The 14,065-nt window shown below is 45.9% G+C and overlaps 2 protein-coding genes across 3 annotated transcripts; one reads left to right on the plus strand and one right to left on the minus strand.

Annotated features, from left to right (window-relative positions):
- Window positions 1–413: 413 nt before the first annotated feature.
- On the minus strand, window positions 414–9,666 carry LOC135367331 (splicing factor U2AF 50 kDa subunit-like). 2 transcript variants are annotated; one of them, XM_064600546.1, is made up of 10 exons: window positions 9,481–9,664; window positions 6,782–6,872; window positions 5,661–5,791; window positions 5,338–5,522; window positions 5,134–5,250; window positions 4,694–4,832; window positions 4,533–4,612; window positions 2,728–2,850; window positions 1,661–1,978; window positions 414–1,023 (listed from the first exon to the last, which is right to left on the minus strand). In XM_064600546.1, exons 1-10 carry the CDS (start codon window positions 9,503–9,505, stop codon window positions 892–894), a joined length of 1,341 nt encoding a protein of 446 aa, XP_064456616.1. In that variant the 5' UTR covers window positions 9,506–9,664; the 3' UTR covers window positions 414–891. The 2 variants fall into 2 exon arrangements, with proteins under 2 accessions (XP_064456616.1, XP_064456615.1); XM_064600545.1 differs by having other exon boundaries at window positions 4,533–4,832; window positions 9,481–9,666.
- A 204-nt stretch (window positions 9,667–9,870) lies between these two features.
- Window positions 9,871–12,950, plus strand: LOC135367333 (GPALPP motifs-containing protein 1-like). Its single transcript, XM_064600548.1, has 6 exons — window positions 9,871–10,002; window positions 10,632–11,029; window positions 11,555–11,725; window positions 11,842–11,940; window positions 12,242–12,322; window positions 12,670–12,950. The coding sequence occupies exons 1-6, from the start codon at window positions 9,972–9,974 to the stop codon at window positions 12,802–12,804; spliced, it is 915 nt and encodes a 304-aa protein (XP_064456618.1). The 5' UTR covers window positions 9,871–9,971; the 3' UTR covers window positions 12,805–12,950.
- The last annotated feature ends 1,115 nt before the right edge of the window (window positions 12,951–14,065 follow it).

Consider the following 14,065-nt stretch of genomic DNA (forward strand, 5'->3'; position numbering starts at 1 on the left):
CGAACGACCTCTTGAAATATTTGGGGGTGCTATATTCCTAGGAAGTACCGGAGCCTACTTCACGCTTCCAGGCGGGGACAAGTAGGAAATTTGCATCCCCTCCCCCAGTATTCTTGCTCTCAGACATGTCTTTTTTGCGCCCCTTTAGGCGGACTCACGGCCCCCCCCTCGCCCCCCGTAGACGCCAGTGGGACATATCCCAGGATGGCACCACCACTTTTACGCAGATACTTTAAACGCTCACTGTCCTGACAGTACACTACAATGAATCATGTTTTATGTATCCCAGCAAGCCTTGAAGGTTTAGAAACACCAAGAAGGGCTGAGTGTCTTAATCTGAAGTAGTCTATGTAGTCAATAGATGAATCAATCACACAGACAGACATACACACACACACAAAAAAGGCAATATCTCGCTTATTTTCACAATGAGCAGGTCACCATTTTATTCGGCACATTTCAATGTCCATAAACGCCAATCTGATACAGGTTTGCAAAAATAGTGCAAGTGGAATGGTTTCCTAGAAAAAGCTTTAATCTTACGTGCTATTGTTGACATAAACCAATATGTGCTCACAGCTTTTCCAAGGCAAAAATTCAATTAGTCTCTCTCTCTCTTTTTTTTGTAATGTTCGATCGAATTCGTCCGACAACAACAAATCGTTTCTGGAGGGAACACTGCCCAAGATCATTTTTTCTTTGATGTTTTGAAGTGCGCTAACTTCTTGAACTTTTCTTTTGTCTGGTTCATCCTCTACGAATGATCGAAAGTTTTAAAAAGAAATCGAGCAACACCATGTTGTCACGACCATGTCCCAAACTGGGAAGTACATGTCACAAGAAAGCGGGCAAAGAACTGGAGGGGCCACTCGGAAGGAGGGGGGTGTCCCTTTAAAATTCCCGGCGATGGTACTTGTCCGGGTCAAAGTACGAGGTGACGACGACGCGGTTGCTGAACTTGCGTCCTGTCAGAGCTTGCTGGGCTTTCTGGCAGTCGATCACGGAGTTGAACTCCACAAATGCCTTGGGAAGAAAAAGAGGTTAGGATAAATCTCTAATCTCTCTATTACAACAAGCATGGCAGCCACGGTATTCATGTAGTGCACTCTGACAGCATCCCATTTGTGCAACTGGGAGACAACAAACACTGCATGTTGCACTGCATGCAGCAAAGAACCTAAGCGTGTACAGCCACCGCCAGGCTCAACTGAAACAGATAACCGCATGAGAGAATTTTGTCTCGTACACACTACGCACTGCAGGACCTTGTCTCGAATGCTCAAGTGTCCCAGCTGGTCACGCACTCTCGCATTCCCATTAAGTATGGCTAAGGCCACCGGTTTTCTGCGGCGACAAATTCAAAATTCCACAATTTTCCGCAGCAAGGAGTCAACGGATGTTCTACCCAATAGGATTTCCGCGAAATTCCCAGCCACTGAATTTCCAGCAAAATAAGGGATTCCACAAAATCCTGTGCAAAACGAAGGAATCCGCGATGAACTCCGGATTCCGAGAATCTTCGCTGAATCACGGAAAACCCGGGGCCTTAAGTATGACGGTGGCTAAGCATACGTTGCATCCCATTCTGTACAAAAACGTGACAATTCCTTTTCCGCAAAGAGTGGAACATTGAATAACGAAAGTGAAGAAGGGTGTTCACCTTTCCGCATCCTGGCACCTCTACGCCCTCTATGGGCCGAGGTATCTCGATGCTCTTGACGACCCCGTACTTGTTACACTCCTCGTGGATGTCCTCTAAAATCTCTTCGTACTCTTCCTCATCTTTTAACTCCTCTGGGCAAACTAGGTTCATGAGGCAGAGGACCTCGGTCGGAGGTCCCGCCCCACCCTGCAGCTGCAAGCCGGGTACTTGGATTTGTACTGGTGCGTTCATCTGACTGTTCTTCGCACCAACACTGGCTCTCTGTACGATCAGCTTCTTGTCTCCGAGTTGCATTCCGTTCAGGCCCAAGATCGCCTGTGTGTATTGAAAATGCCACTTTCAGGTGGGTTTGCTACTACTACTATCTACGTTGACACCCTCGCTGGGTTTAAAACGCAGCTCTCACCCGCAGGACGAGAGCTGTTTTGTACGCGTGGCTGAAAATAATTCTGCATCAGATCTGATCAGCCGGACATGATGTGCGTAGGTACTGATCGAGGTTTCTTTTGATGTGTGGCGTGGTTCTGCGGCAGAAGCCTAGATGGCAGCGCCGGTAGGAACCGGTTGTGTTTAGGAGACGTTTCCTCGTGGACGGGTGGTAAAAGGCGGTGCGGAAGGGAAAATTGTCTAGTTTTTGCCTAGTTGTTGGTTGGACTGTTGGCATGCTTCCTCTAAGGTAAAAATAAACATTGCTCTATGTTGTATTGATTTGGTTGTTGCGCTGCTTGTTCCTCCGAACGGACAGGTTGACAACGCAGGTTGTGGGAACTTAGGTTTCCACAGGTATCAGAGACATCAGTAAAGGTCCATGTTCATCATATACAATGAACCGTGGCCTGACAGATTTGATAAAGTTTAGCCCCATTTCTTCCAACTGCAGCCACAGCTAAATCTCTCGGACCACAATTGGTTCTCTTTTCAAGTTCTAGGATATACGCTTTTCTATTCAAACGTGCCACAGCCGCGAGACAAGCTTTTACGAGGTGGATCAACCCAGTCATATCCTAAAGCCAGTAGAATGAAGGGGGATATGGGGTGATACGGGGTGGGTCATGAGAACTCACCTGGTCGGTGGTGGTTACCTCCACGTATTCGCAGAATGCGTAACCCTTGGAGAGTCCCGTCGCGCTGTCCTTGACGAGATTAAATGCGCGCAGTTGACCAAAGGACATTAAAAGCTCCTTCACCTGTAAAAGAAAATGCAGGCCAGGTTACCCCGCACTCGAGCTAAGGAAGCAAGGCGAATTGTAAAAGAAAGAAAGGGCCAGAATATGTATCTTTTCACCACTCAAAACTAAAACCTAGTTTTGCAATCAGGTCCCAGTGGCGCCGAATGCGCTGCAGGTATGCTTCCCTGCCATTTTAAATTAGCGCTTTGCAAATCCTTGAAAAGTAAGAAGCGTAAATTTCAGAAAGCAATGGCCAGAGTACTTGGTTAGAGTGAAACCCATAAGAGTGCGAAATTTTAAGCAGACCAGTTGTGCTTCAGGTTCAAGGCTAGGCTCCAAATATACCCTTGCCACTAGCTAACTTAATTTGTTAACTCCAAAACATAATCGGACATTTCAGAGATACAGAAGAATCTCGATGATAAGAATTTCCAGACTGTACGATGATGTACGATGTCTGTACTGTAAGATGAGACAGTTACGACAGTGATGGAATAAACAATGTCTGGGCTCCCGTCCTTGCACCGGAAACAATACAGCGCTCAGAGACTTGGCTGCGGCACCTCTTATCAGTCTCCAAGTAAATCACATGCATGCCGTTTTATGTGCTATAAAAAGTGTCTACAGTGCGATCTTGCGGGAAAGACAACGTGAAGAACTGACTAGCTTACTAGCTTTGCTGATCACGAGCAGAGAGCCAACAGCGATTGTACATCAGCAATACCGGACCAATGTCGGCCCAGTATTAATCATGTACAGCCAATATTGGGCTAAGATGCTGTAGTGCTTGTGTATTCATTTCCTGACTTGTTATGTCCTTCCTGATCGTAGGAATTTCGGATAACAACGAATATCTTCCGCAACCCCAAGAGATCTGTATCATCGAGATTCTACTGTAGTTGTACAATTACAGCCTCGCAAACACTCTTAAGGCGGAACTCTACTTTGTAATCAAACGTAATTCCATCGTGTAGAGCCCCGCACGTGTTCGTAAGGGTTTTTTCTGCCTTCGCTTAGAGTTGGCAACGAACAACATACGGTTGGGTCCAGAGCTGACGTCCATTCCAGAGAACCCACTTTTTTGCCGCCCCCCGAGAGAGACTTTCAGCCAGTGGTTAATTTGTGCAAGAGTAGGCTGCAACTTGCCTGCTATGCGCCACACAATTGAGATAGCAACTAGAGGAGGAGGAGCATTTTCACCCTCTCAACCTTTGCTACGAAATTCAAGAAAAGAAGGGAAAGAAAAAGGAAGAAAAAAAACGGTATCAGTACACCAGTCCACACATCAACACGCAAACAAAACAGCAACAATAGACCTTTTACACACACTTCAAATGTTCATGATGTAAAATCCCAACAAAAGAACAGGAAGGTTTAGAGACTCGTGAGGTCATTGAAAGATTCTCTTTTTCCAGCAAGCTTCACAAAACATGTGCGTCGAATACGCTTGTACCCTGCTCAAACGTTCGTCATTATAAGATTGCTAAATTGTCACACACTTCAGGCTGGCACGCATTTGTACCAAAGCGATTTTGCACACAAATGTGATGAAATACTTTGTCCCCAATATAGTTCCAACATGTACCAAAATCCTCATTTTTGACCAAAAGCTTTTCATAGGTGCTAAGACACTTCTTGTGTCATTTTGGAAACATCTGCATTCACACTGCCATTTAGTATACAGCAAGTGATATACTCACCTGATCTTCATTGAGATAGTTTGGCAATCCACCAATGAAAATTTTATGAGGAGAGTCCTGTACTACAGTTGAGATGACACCTAAGTAGATGAACAAACATTTCAGCTTCTGACTCCAGACGACAGAAATATTTTTGCGTTTCGGAAAAAAACGAACGGTACCTGGAACGGCAATGGAAGGAGTTTCTGCCATTCCAGGCATTGGCTGGTAGTCGTGGGGGCGACGTATTTTCAGGCTCTGTCCCTTGAAGTTGATGCCATCAAATGCCATCGCCTGGGTTGTCTCATCTATGGAGCGAAACTACAGAAGAGAACGGAAGATGTATGGCACCCGTATGGTTCCTATATGGCTACTCCCGTATGGTTCGTATCTGGTTACTCTTAGCGGATTACTCTTACAAATCGATATTGGTGCAAACGAGGTTAAACACTTTTTTCCCCTTTAACATCTGAATGCCTAACTGACACCAAACATCACTTAAAATTACGGGTTAAACCAAATCTCAGCAGCCCGGCCCCACATTTGTAAAAGGCATTTCACCCGAGAGAGTCACACGCGACAAAACGGAAACAGTGCCACAGAACTGAAAAGAGTGCAGCACCTCCAAGAAGGCAAAGTTTTTGTCGAGGTTGATTTGGCAGGCCAGAACAGGGTTGCCTGGAGCCTGGGAGAATCCGCAAGCATGCATCTGGGCGTTGAAGTAGTCCATCATTTCCTCCTGCAAGTAAACAATCCTAGGTGTTGGGGCTCTGGTTTTTGCGGCTAAATTTTTGAAGTACACGACGCCTCAACGTGAAGCACTCGCCTCGGAGCACCCGAAGGGAATGTTTCCGACATAGAGCCTGCGAGCCTGGCGCGTGATGGTGCTGCCGACCATGGGAACGGCAGGTGCGGGCGCGGCTGCTACGGCGGCGCCCGCGGGCGCAGCAGCAGCTACGGCTGTGGTCATTGTCGAATGTGTGAGCATGGTTGCTGGGACCTGGCCTGCCGCTGCAACGACAACGAGAATTTTAATGGCAGGCAGTTAATTTTTTTTTTTTCAGAATACACCCGAAAATGCGGAACACTGTGCATAACCTTCCCCGACATAGGACAATAAGCGCACGCACACTTGCAGGAGGTTCTTACCCTGCATAGCTTTGTACTGCAGGGGAGTGATGTGTTCAAATCCCGGGGGAGGCACATCCCAGTAGAGCGAAGGCTTCCTGCGCCTCGACTTCTTGGCCCTGTCACGGCTGCGGCTGCGACTACGGCTGGTGCTGTTAAAAAGAAATACCTAAACGTCGAGAGCTCTGCCAAGAAAAAATCGGAGATGCCCAGTGAGAATGACGCATCGCCCAGTACCTGCATCACGTATCAAACCCAAACTCTGCTACGCAAGGGTCGGCTGCGGAGATTCCGGGGCCGTCCGCAGGTAGACCCCAGCTCCCACTTTCTCCCACAACATGTTATATATATACTGGGCATCCGAGCAACATCCAGCATCTGTGCCCAACCCCGTGCTACGGCTCGAACATCAGACAGACACAGATATGGGCAGACTAAAGACAACGAGTAGGTTTTGCTTCGGTTGGTTTTAAAAAGTGTTGCACCCTCGTTTTACGCGGGCACAGTACTTCTAAGCATAGATTGAGAAGTTACCCGTCAAAAAGAACTCGTTACAAGTTAAGTTACCGTGTGCAAAATGTAACTAAGTTAATAACGAAGTTCTTCAGCCTGAAATGTAACTTGCAGTTACTGAGTTACTTAAAAAAAAAAGAACGAGTCACTTCCAAGTTACTTCGATTTGTTTCGGTTTCAGTCTGTCTACCAATGTCATGATGACGTTTCTCTGGTAGAGGTCTATTCGAACGCTAGCATCTTACTCAGTGTGGGCGCACAATGGGTCAGTTTCATTTCAATGGCAGCGGTTCTTACTTCCTGAATAAAGTACTGTTACTGATTGAATATCACGTTTTATGGCAAAATGCCACGAAGGAACCGGAGAGAAAGCAAGAAAGTATGTGGACGTGAGTGAAAAGCGAGTTAAAAGTAACTTGGAACTTAACTTAGCTTGCTTTGGCAAAGTTAGCTGAAAAGGGAACGAGTTCCTCTGAAAGTTACCACGGCGCAAAAGTACCGAGTTAAGTTACAAGTTACCAAAAAAAGGAACTTAGTTACAGTAACGAGTTACCTCGAACTCGGCTTCTAAGAATATGAAACAAAAATTGCTGAGCAACCAAGAGAGACGAGAGAGAAACTCCCCTTACCCTTTCTTACGATCACGTGATCTGGAGCGACGCCTGCGTTCGCGGCTCCGAGAACGTGATCGGCTACGCCGACGGTCTCGGCGTCTTTCTCCTGCAAGTTGCAAATGTGTATACTTTTAAGTAGCAGTAGTTTCATGAAACACAAAATCCAATTTAAGGCACATCATGGTACGTCGCAAACTAGCAAACCACCATAGTTTAAGCCACTATTTAAAAATCTGCCTTCATAGACCAAGGAACTTCTCAATTTCATGAGACTCCACTTGTGAACATTCGTCGAAGGTCCTGCTGGATCTTCGGGAAATTCTAACTGGCACAGCTGTCGCAGGCAACACCTTCTAGGTTAATGAAGAGTCGCGTACTAATCGAAGCAAGACATCTTTAGTAGTCCTCCTGTCACAACCATACTTTTAACAACCGTAGCCACGGAAATAAACCCCCTTCAGTAGCCAATCGCAGTCACGGGCTTTTCGTGTTTCAAATGACCTGGGACAGTTTACTGAAGCAGACAACATTGGGGCTTTAATGGTTGCGTTGGAGGCTCCAGAGTCAAAGGAGTCACGACACCATCTACTGAACGGCCAAGCGCACTTCTGGTGCACGTGACTGCATCTCAGAGACGGAGTGATGGAGTGAAAAGCACCACGGCGGAGGTGTAGTGACATAGTTCCGCCAGCTCAGAGACGTGTTTTGCAGGACGCTATGGTGTTCTGGCGCATAGATTGTGTGAATCGTGGTGCGGATGCCTACCCTGCGCTGCACAAAGATACCTCCACCTCTAATGCCCAGCGCAAATTTGCAACAATAAACAATGCATCAACTCAGCTTTTCACAATATCAATTTATTAAATGCTCCGCTTTCAGAAATTGAGCGCTTGCGGTGTCTGCCAAGCTACGCCAAAACACTCCTTTATAGGGTAGCCGGCAAGCAAGCGAGGATTTGGAGCGTTAAGCAGGGGCTCCCTGTGAGGTCAGACAGAGTCACGCCCCCTTGGAGTGCGAGAGTCGCTACTGAACGCACCCAGTGGTGCAGGTGGAGTCGTCAAGCGTGCCTCATTCGGGGGCATAGCGAGGAGGGCTTAGGGAGTCCCCGTAAAAATCCATAGAGAAATCCCAAGCATAGAACAGAGCAGAGGTTCAGTAGCCTGAACCTGTTTTTACGACAAAAAGCTCCATTTGTTAATGTGCGCTACAGCTGACTCATACAATGTGGAGAACCAGTGTGAAAGCTGAGGTATTACTGTCTCGGCGAATAATGTAATAAATGTAACACTAAACATTTTGTTGTATTATATCACTGATACAATTATTTTTTACGTGTATTACAGCATGTATTACAGTTACAATTCAAACTGTTTCAATACATGCCAATCCAGGACTTCAAGGACAATATCTCACTGACAATGCAGCTTTTTTATTCCGTGTTAGCGCAGCAAAGCGACTGCGGCGGTGGACAGATGGAGAGAGGACATCGAGAAGGAGTGGGGGATATGAGTGGGGGGGGGGGGGGGTTAGTATGCATCCTGGGCAGATTTCAAGGGGAACTGTGCTGACATTCGTCCGGAAAATCTGCCAGAAAACCCAGAGAAAACCTCAGACGGCACAGCCGGTGCTAGGATTTCAACCCACCACTCACTCACCAGTCTTCAGCACGACCTTGGCTACCACTAACGACCGAATGGTTTGACCTACTCTGCCATGCTGCTGGTGATAATGCAGCCGAAAACATCCATGACTTAGTGCATTCGATGATGCCACTGAGATTATCTTGTGAGCGTCATCAGGTGTTTGACTCTTTGACTGACCACCTGAGTGAACGTCACCTCACCTTCAAGTGTGAACCTTTGGTTCCCATACACAAAGTACGGAGTACAGTGGATATATGGAAGCATAGAATGCTCATTACAACATCTTGCTTGTGTTCTCAGATGTGGATTTGGAACCAGTAACAATTGTAAGATAAAACTGTCAAAAGACTCCAATTTTCCAGAGAAAACTGAACTAAAAATACCCAAGAACCCCAATTGAGACTTTCTGATTTTCCTATCAGAGTACTTTGTTGCCATATGTAACTTGTTGCCTATGTTTGTTCATTGTATGTACACCTGATCTGGGTTCTGTCAGCTCTGTCGAGCCTGCAGTATAAATAAACCAACAAGTACTCCCACTCACTGAAAGCATTCCTCTAGAGCAAATTAAGATGAACGGTTCATCGTCAATTTGAACGTCGATGTGCACCAATGTTTTGCGCTACACGGCTTGCATGTCACTGTGCACGGCCATAGGCACCGAAGCCTCATCGAACTGATGAGCCTTTCTTATTCTTTTCTGCAGCCGCTGTGTACGGAGTTTTCTCAACGAAACTCCGTTTCAGGTTCTTCACACATCAGACTCTTCAGCAATTCCCAGCCCCCAGATAGAAAACATTTTTTGCTTTGGTTACTCGATGAACTATGCTCTTTTGCGATCGACAAAAGCCTCGACGAAAGCCCCGCGCAGCTACAGCGTTTGCGCGTCAGCAAAACGAACAAAGAAGACCTCGCATAAGACATATTCTCAACACAAGTAGTAATTCTACATCTCCTATTAAATTTACTGATATCCTAGGCATCTCGGTGGGTCGATCATTTCAACTTGACTGAGAGCGGTGTTTTGCGGCGCACAGTAGGCTTAGCGCTGAAACGTGCAATGGTCTTTACCTTTCTCATCCCGTTCTTCGCCCATGATATCAGCTTCGTTCACTCGTAAAGAACTAGGTTATACGTTCTATTCGCGAGGTTACGGCTTTGGTACATGTGTACTTTACGTACAAATCGGCATTATTACGCAGTGAAAACCGCACTGCAAATTTCCGTAGCACCCATAATCCATCAGAAAGATGCGTGAAAGAAAAGGAAAGAAGCAGCATCGACGGCCATCTGTTAGCCATTTTTCGTTCGAATAACACATTTTTTAAAGTGTACTACGCATTCAAAATCCACAGTTCGGTTTTGTACATAAATATACTGACCATTATTGATTTTTTTAGAGTTGCTCGCTTCATTCTACGAAATACGAAACAAACCCGTACCAGTCGGTAATGTAGCGGCCGTAGTGACGCATATGGCGTCGCGTGTGAGAATGAAAGTAAATTTTGTTGTCAGCTAGCTTGTTATGTTGTGATTAGTTTCTAAAAACCGAGAATTATACAATGTCCTTGTACGGACCACAGCTTCCTCCGGGTAAGCTAACCCGATGGAGAAAGTGATGTTATAAAACACCATGCCCGTAGAAGCGTGTAGTGATTTCCCCAGAGACTGTTTTCATAGCTGAGCTGCATTGGGCAATCTCAGAAATTTTACCGAGGGGGGTGCTGCAAAAAAACAAGGAGGGTGTACACCCAATGGAAATCCATCCATCACCTAGTAGATGGAATCTTCGTCGAATGTGGTAGTTAATGCATTGGGGGGAAGGGGGAATTAAGAACCTTAGCGTAGGCTGATTACGTCCAGTTGATTTATTTTTCCCTTATGAGGGTCCTTTAACGAGCGCTACAATCACAGCGCACGGCGCACCGTATTTGACGTTCCCGCGAAAGAAGTGCCTGACCAAGTTGTACAGTGCCATCATGTTGCTAACGCATTGAACTGCTGCATTCGAACCGGCGAGCATAGAATCACCAGGCGGTCACGTTGCAAACTGATTCGCCGAAACGACCTACTGAGCACGACAATAACTGCTTTAAATCATCAATTGAAATAAACTGAAGTGATAGTGATGCTTTTGCACTGATGCAGTTCTCAGTCTTAATGTGCACGTGACTTAACAGAATTTAAGACAGAGTTTTATCCTAACCAGCAATCTTTCCAAGGCTTCAAGCCTTCCCTCAAAGACGACAAAAGCAGCCAGGACACCTCACCAGTGATCGGGCCCACACTCCCACCCGGGTTTCGGATATCGGACGACACACCGCAGGACGACGACGGTAGCGACGACAGCTCTCCAGAATGTTACGGACCATCTCTGCCACCCAGTCATGCCATAATTGGACCAGCGTTGCCCCCAGGATTCAACTCCGCAGAGCGGGACAATTTCATCGGACCCATTTTGCCACCAGGCATTGGTGCCACACAAAGTGACGAAGAGGACTCAGACGATGACCTGGTTGGACCACGACCATCCGAGGCTGTTTCGGAAGATTATGTGGAAGACATTGCTTCGGAGATTGACAAGCGGTCGAGAAAAATGAAACGACATTTGGAGGGAACGGTAGGCAGAAATACGTAACATTTGGTTACGTGTCTAGGGTCAGCTGCATCTAGGCTGACTGTTCAGGGTGCACTAAAGTGCACCACCCACCTGTAGGACCAGAGCTCTCTTGTGTATCGGGCTGAAACTTGTAGGGTTCCAGCTTAGGGCTTCAGGGATAAAGGCTCACTAGAGGGCACTCCCTGATTGAACTTGTCCGTGTGCCGATTTCCAGAGAAGGTATTCCAGCATACTCTCCACATCCGGCATTTGCTCTTACCACGTACTGCATTGAATTGCGCGAGAATACTCCACTAATTTGCGTCGGAGTTTTTGCATTATTGTCCGCGATGGACAAGGAGTAAAACTGAGCTATAGTTTATCGACGGGACGGATGCGATGGTCCCTTTAAAAAATTTGGGCATCTTCGGACAGGCCTTTGGACGTGTCTCATCGTGTATATGTGCACGTGCATGTGCATGGCCTTTGTGCGTGCGTTTTGACGAAGCTCTTCTTATCTTTATTTGTATTTCACGTCGTCCCCAGGATGCAGAAGACGTCGAGCAGAAGCGAGAGTCGTGGATGACGGAGCTACCGGACAACTTGGGTTCGTGCATTGGATTGGGTCCGAGAACCTTCAAGAAACAGAGCGCCGACCCAAATGTGGACCGGTCTGGTTGGACGGACACACCTGCCGATAAGGCTAAGAAAGCCAAAGTATGTTACGTATTGCATACAGCTATCTGCTGTTACGATATTTATTTGAAGTCCTTGCGCTCTTGGCAGCGATGTTTACCTGTTGCTCAATTTAATATTTTCATTGTGTTCTTTAGGGAGTGGCCGTGGTGAAAGAGCAAAGCTCGTCACTGCGTCGTAGCCATAAAGAAAGGGAAAAGGACGAACAGCTTTCGAGAGAACTGGAGAAGTACAATGTGAGATTTCAGAGTTCCAGATCCAGAGCTGCAAATACAATGTATACTGCTTATAGTCGGTGGTTTATCCAGAATTGCGAACACGGGGAGGGGAGGTCATTATTACAGTTGTGGCATAACGGCGTCATGTATTGTTGGTGACGTGTATCTAATTCTGAAATAGCACTGCCCCACTGTAGCGGAGGTCTGGATAAATCACAGCAAGTTATAGTGATCCTGCTTAAAGTGAAGTACAATGTAGTAATCCCCATTCAATTGACGCGTTGTGGTTATAGTGAGCCTCGAGTGATGTCCTTTGCAGAAACACAAGAGGCCCATGTCACTCGTAGAAATGCACAGAAAGAAACGGAAGGAAACAGAAAAACGGAAGAAAGGAGATAAGGTATGTAATGTTTTTGTAAAACAATGGGCCACAGTCAACACTCCTTGTCAATAACTGGACCCAGGTACCGTAAATGATAGCAGAAAGCACGGTACAATTTCCCTTTGTCCATCTTGTTGCGGTGCCTGCTGTGAATGCCAGTGGGTATAACGTACATTAATTGTAATGATCACTTCAAAACTTGATGGTGGCGAGGCTTTCAAAGTACCAATGTATAATACAAGAGCTTGGGTACAAACAAAAGTGTAAGGCAGTCTACAAGTATAATTCAGTAAGTTGAATTTGTGCGCAAGTTGAATTGGTTTGTAAAGAATATGACTAACGCATTAATATTCTCGGTTACAAAGCCCGAACGGAAGGAATTCAACCGGGACGAAGATCTCAAGATCAGCCGCATCGACCCAAAGGCTGCCAAGGCGCTGATCAACAACACCACCTTCCTCAGGTCAAAGTTTTCCGCTGGAACGTCAAAGTTCCTCTAAGGTGATGCACGCACACATCGAGATGGGAGGTTGTTTTCCAAATAAATGTTTATTTCATCTCATTATAATCAAATGTGCAGATGAATCGTGTACAATCGACTTTCATAAAAAGAGTTAAGTAGGTTTAATAAATATGTGTGCATTCAGCATTTGTGACCTCAGTTACTCCTACACACAAACCAATCCTAAAATGGGACAAATGGACAATATTCAATGTATCTTGTAAAATGAGAAATCGCCATCGTTTTCTACAATCAAGGGGGAGGGGGGGACGGGGAGCTCCATGGAGCGGAACCTCACTAGAGATTTGCAAAATGCTTTACTGTACAGGTACCTATAAATATTTCTGGCATTGGTATCTGTGCTGGTATTGTCCTACAGCTGTCCTTTGGTAGATCCTTAACTACGTCCTGGCCTTTTTTTTTTGAGGTCCTTTTAGAATTGGAAGCTGTCCATTATCTGAATTGGTGTATTGGTTTTTCATGTCAACATTTGGGAACTTTTAGACTGTTGTCTTCCACCAATGCTTGACACGTTATTTTTTATTTTTAGTTCACTCGCTTTCATTCCAACATGAGCTGCCCTGGTGAGGTTCCTTAGTAAGAATTAGTATACCGTTGAAAAGTGAATGGCTAAAAATGTTGAAAACTTTCTGTGTGTGGGTGGATCATAATAGAATTTTAGTGGACCATACGCTCTCTCAGTGTTGCCACCACCGTACGCCACTGCTTGGGAATAGTGCGCATACGTTACAAGCCCTTTGCGGGAGCATCTAGCAAGATTTCGACTTGAAATAAACAAAACAAAATAACAAAAATAAATTCATACATCTCATTCATAAATTCATTCATTCATTCACCACCCATTCTCATTGTCTTGCCCCTCATTCAATTTTGGCTGGCCATGCCACGAATCTCAGTTGCAGACGACAAATTGGTGACCCTAGCTTAGCTTAGCTTAGCTTAGCTTAGCTTGCAGAAAGAGCTTTGCAGGCAGACGCCTGGCATTCCTGCCCCACGCATTAAAACATGTTTTTGCTCTGTAGAATGCTGAACGCGTACACTCATCACAGCGTACGCAAAACGCTAGCGTATGGTCCACTAAAGCTCTCCCATGTTTGCCATCTGCAGTCTAGGCAACAAAAGCTTAGCGTTGCTTGACTGATACAAATATCGATGCACATAGAATGAGCAACAACACTGTGCATCCAGGTAACCAAAGACTCAACAACTCGAGATTTACGGCTTATAACAAAAGCCAC

Source organism: Ornithodoros turicata, chromosome 8 (assembly GCF_037126465.1).
Source record: "Ornithodoros turicata isolate Travis chromosome 8, ASM3712646v1, whole genome shotgun sequence".
NCBI classification, from domain to species: Eukaryota; Metazoa; Arthropoda; class Arachnida; order Ixodida; family Argasidae; genus Ornithodoros; species Ornithodoros turicata.

Excerpts from the sequence above, each read along its gene's own strand:
- LOC135367331 (XM_064600545.1), bottom strand. The coding sequence starts at position 9,505 with ATGGGCGAAGAACGGGATGAGAAAG. Across the intron at positions 6,873-9,480 it reads CGAAGAACGGGATGAGAAAG|GAGAAAGACGCCGAGACCGT; the intron begins GTAAAGACCATT and ends TGCAACTTGCAG. Across the intron at positions 4,833-5,133 it reads AAAACTTTGCCTTCTTGGAG|TTTCGCTCCATAGATGAGAC; the intron begins GTGCTGCACTCT and ends TCTCTTCTGTAG.
- LOC135367333 (XM_064600548.1), top strand. The coding sequence starts at position 9,972 with ATGTCCTTGTACGGACCACAGCTTCCTCCGG. Across the intron at positions 10,003-10,631 it reads CGGACCACAGCTTCCTCCGG|GCTTCAAGCCTTCCCTCAAA; the intron begins GTAAGCTAACCC and ends AATCTTTCCAAG. Across the intron at positions 11,726-11,841 it reads ATAAGGCTAAGAAAGCCAAA|GGAGTGGCCGTGGTGAAAGA; the intron begins GTATGTTACGTA and ends TGTGTTCTTTAG.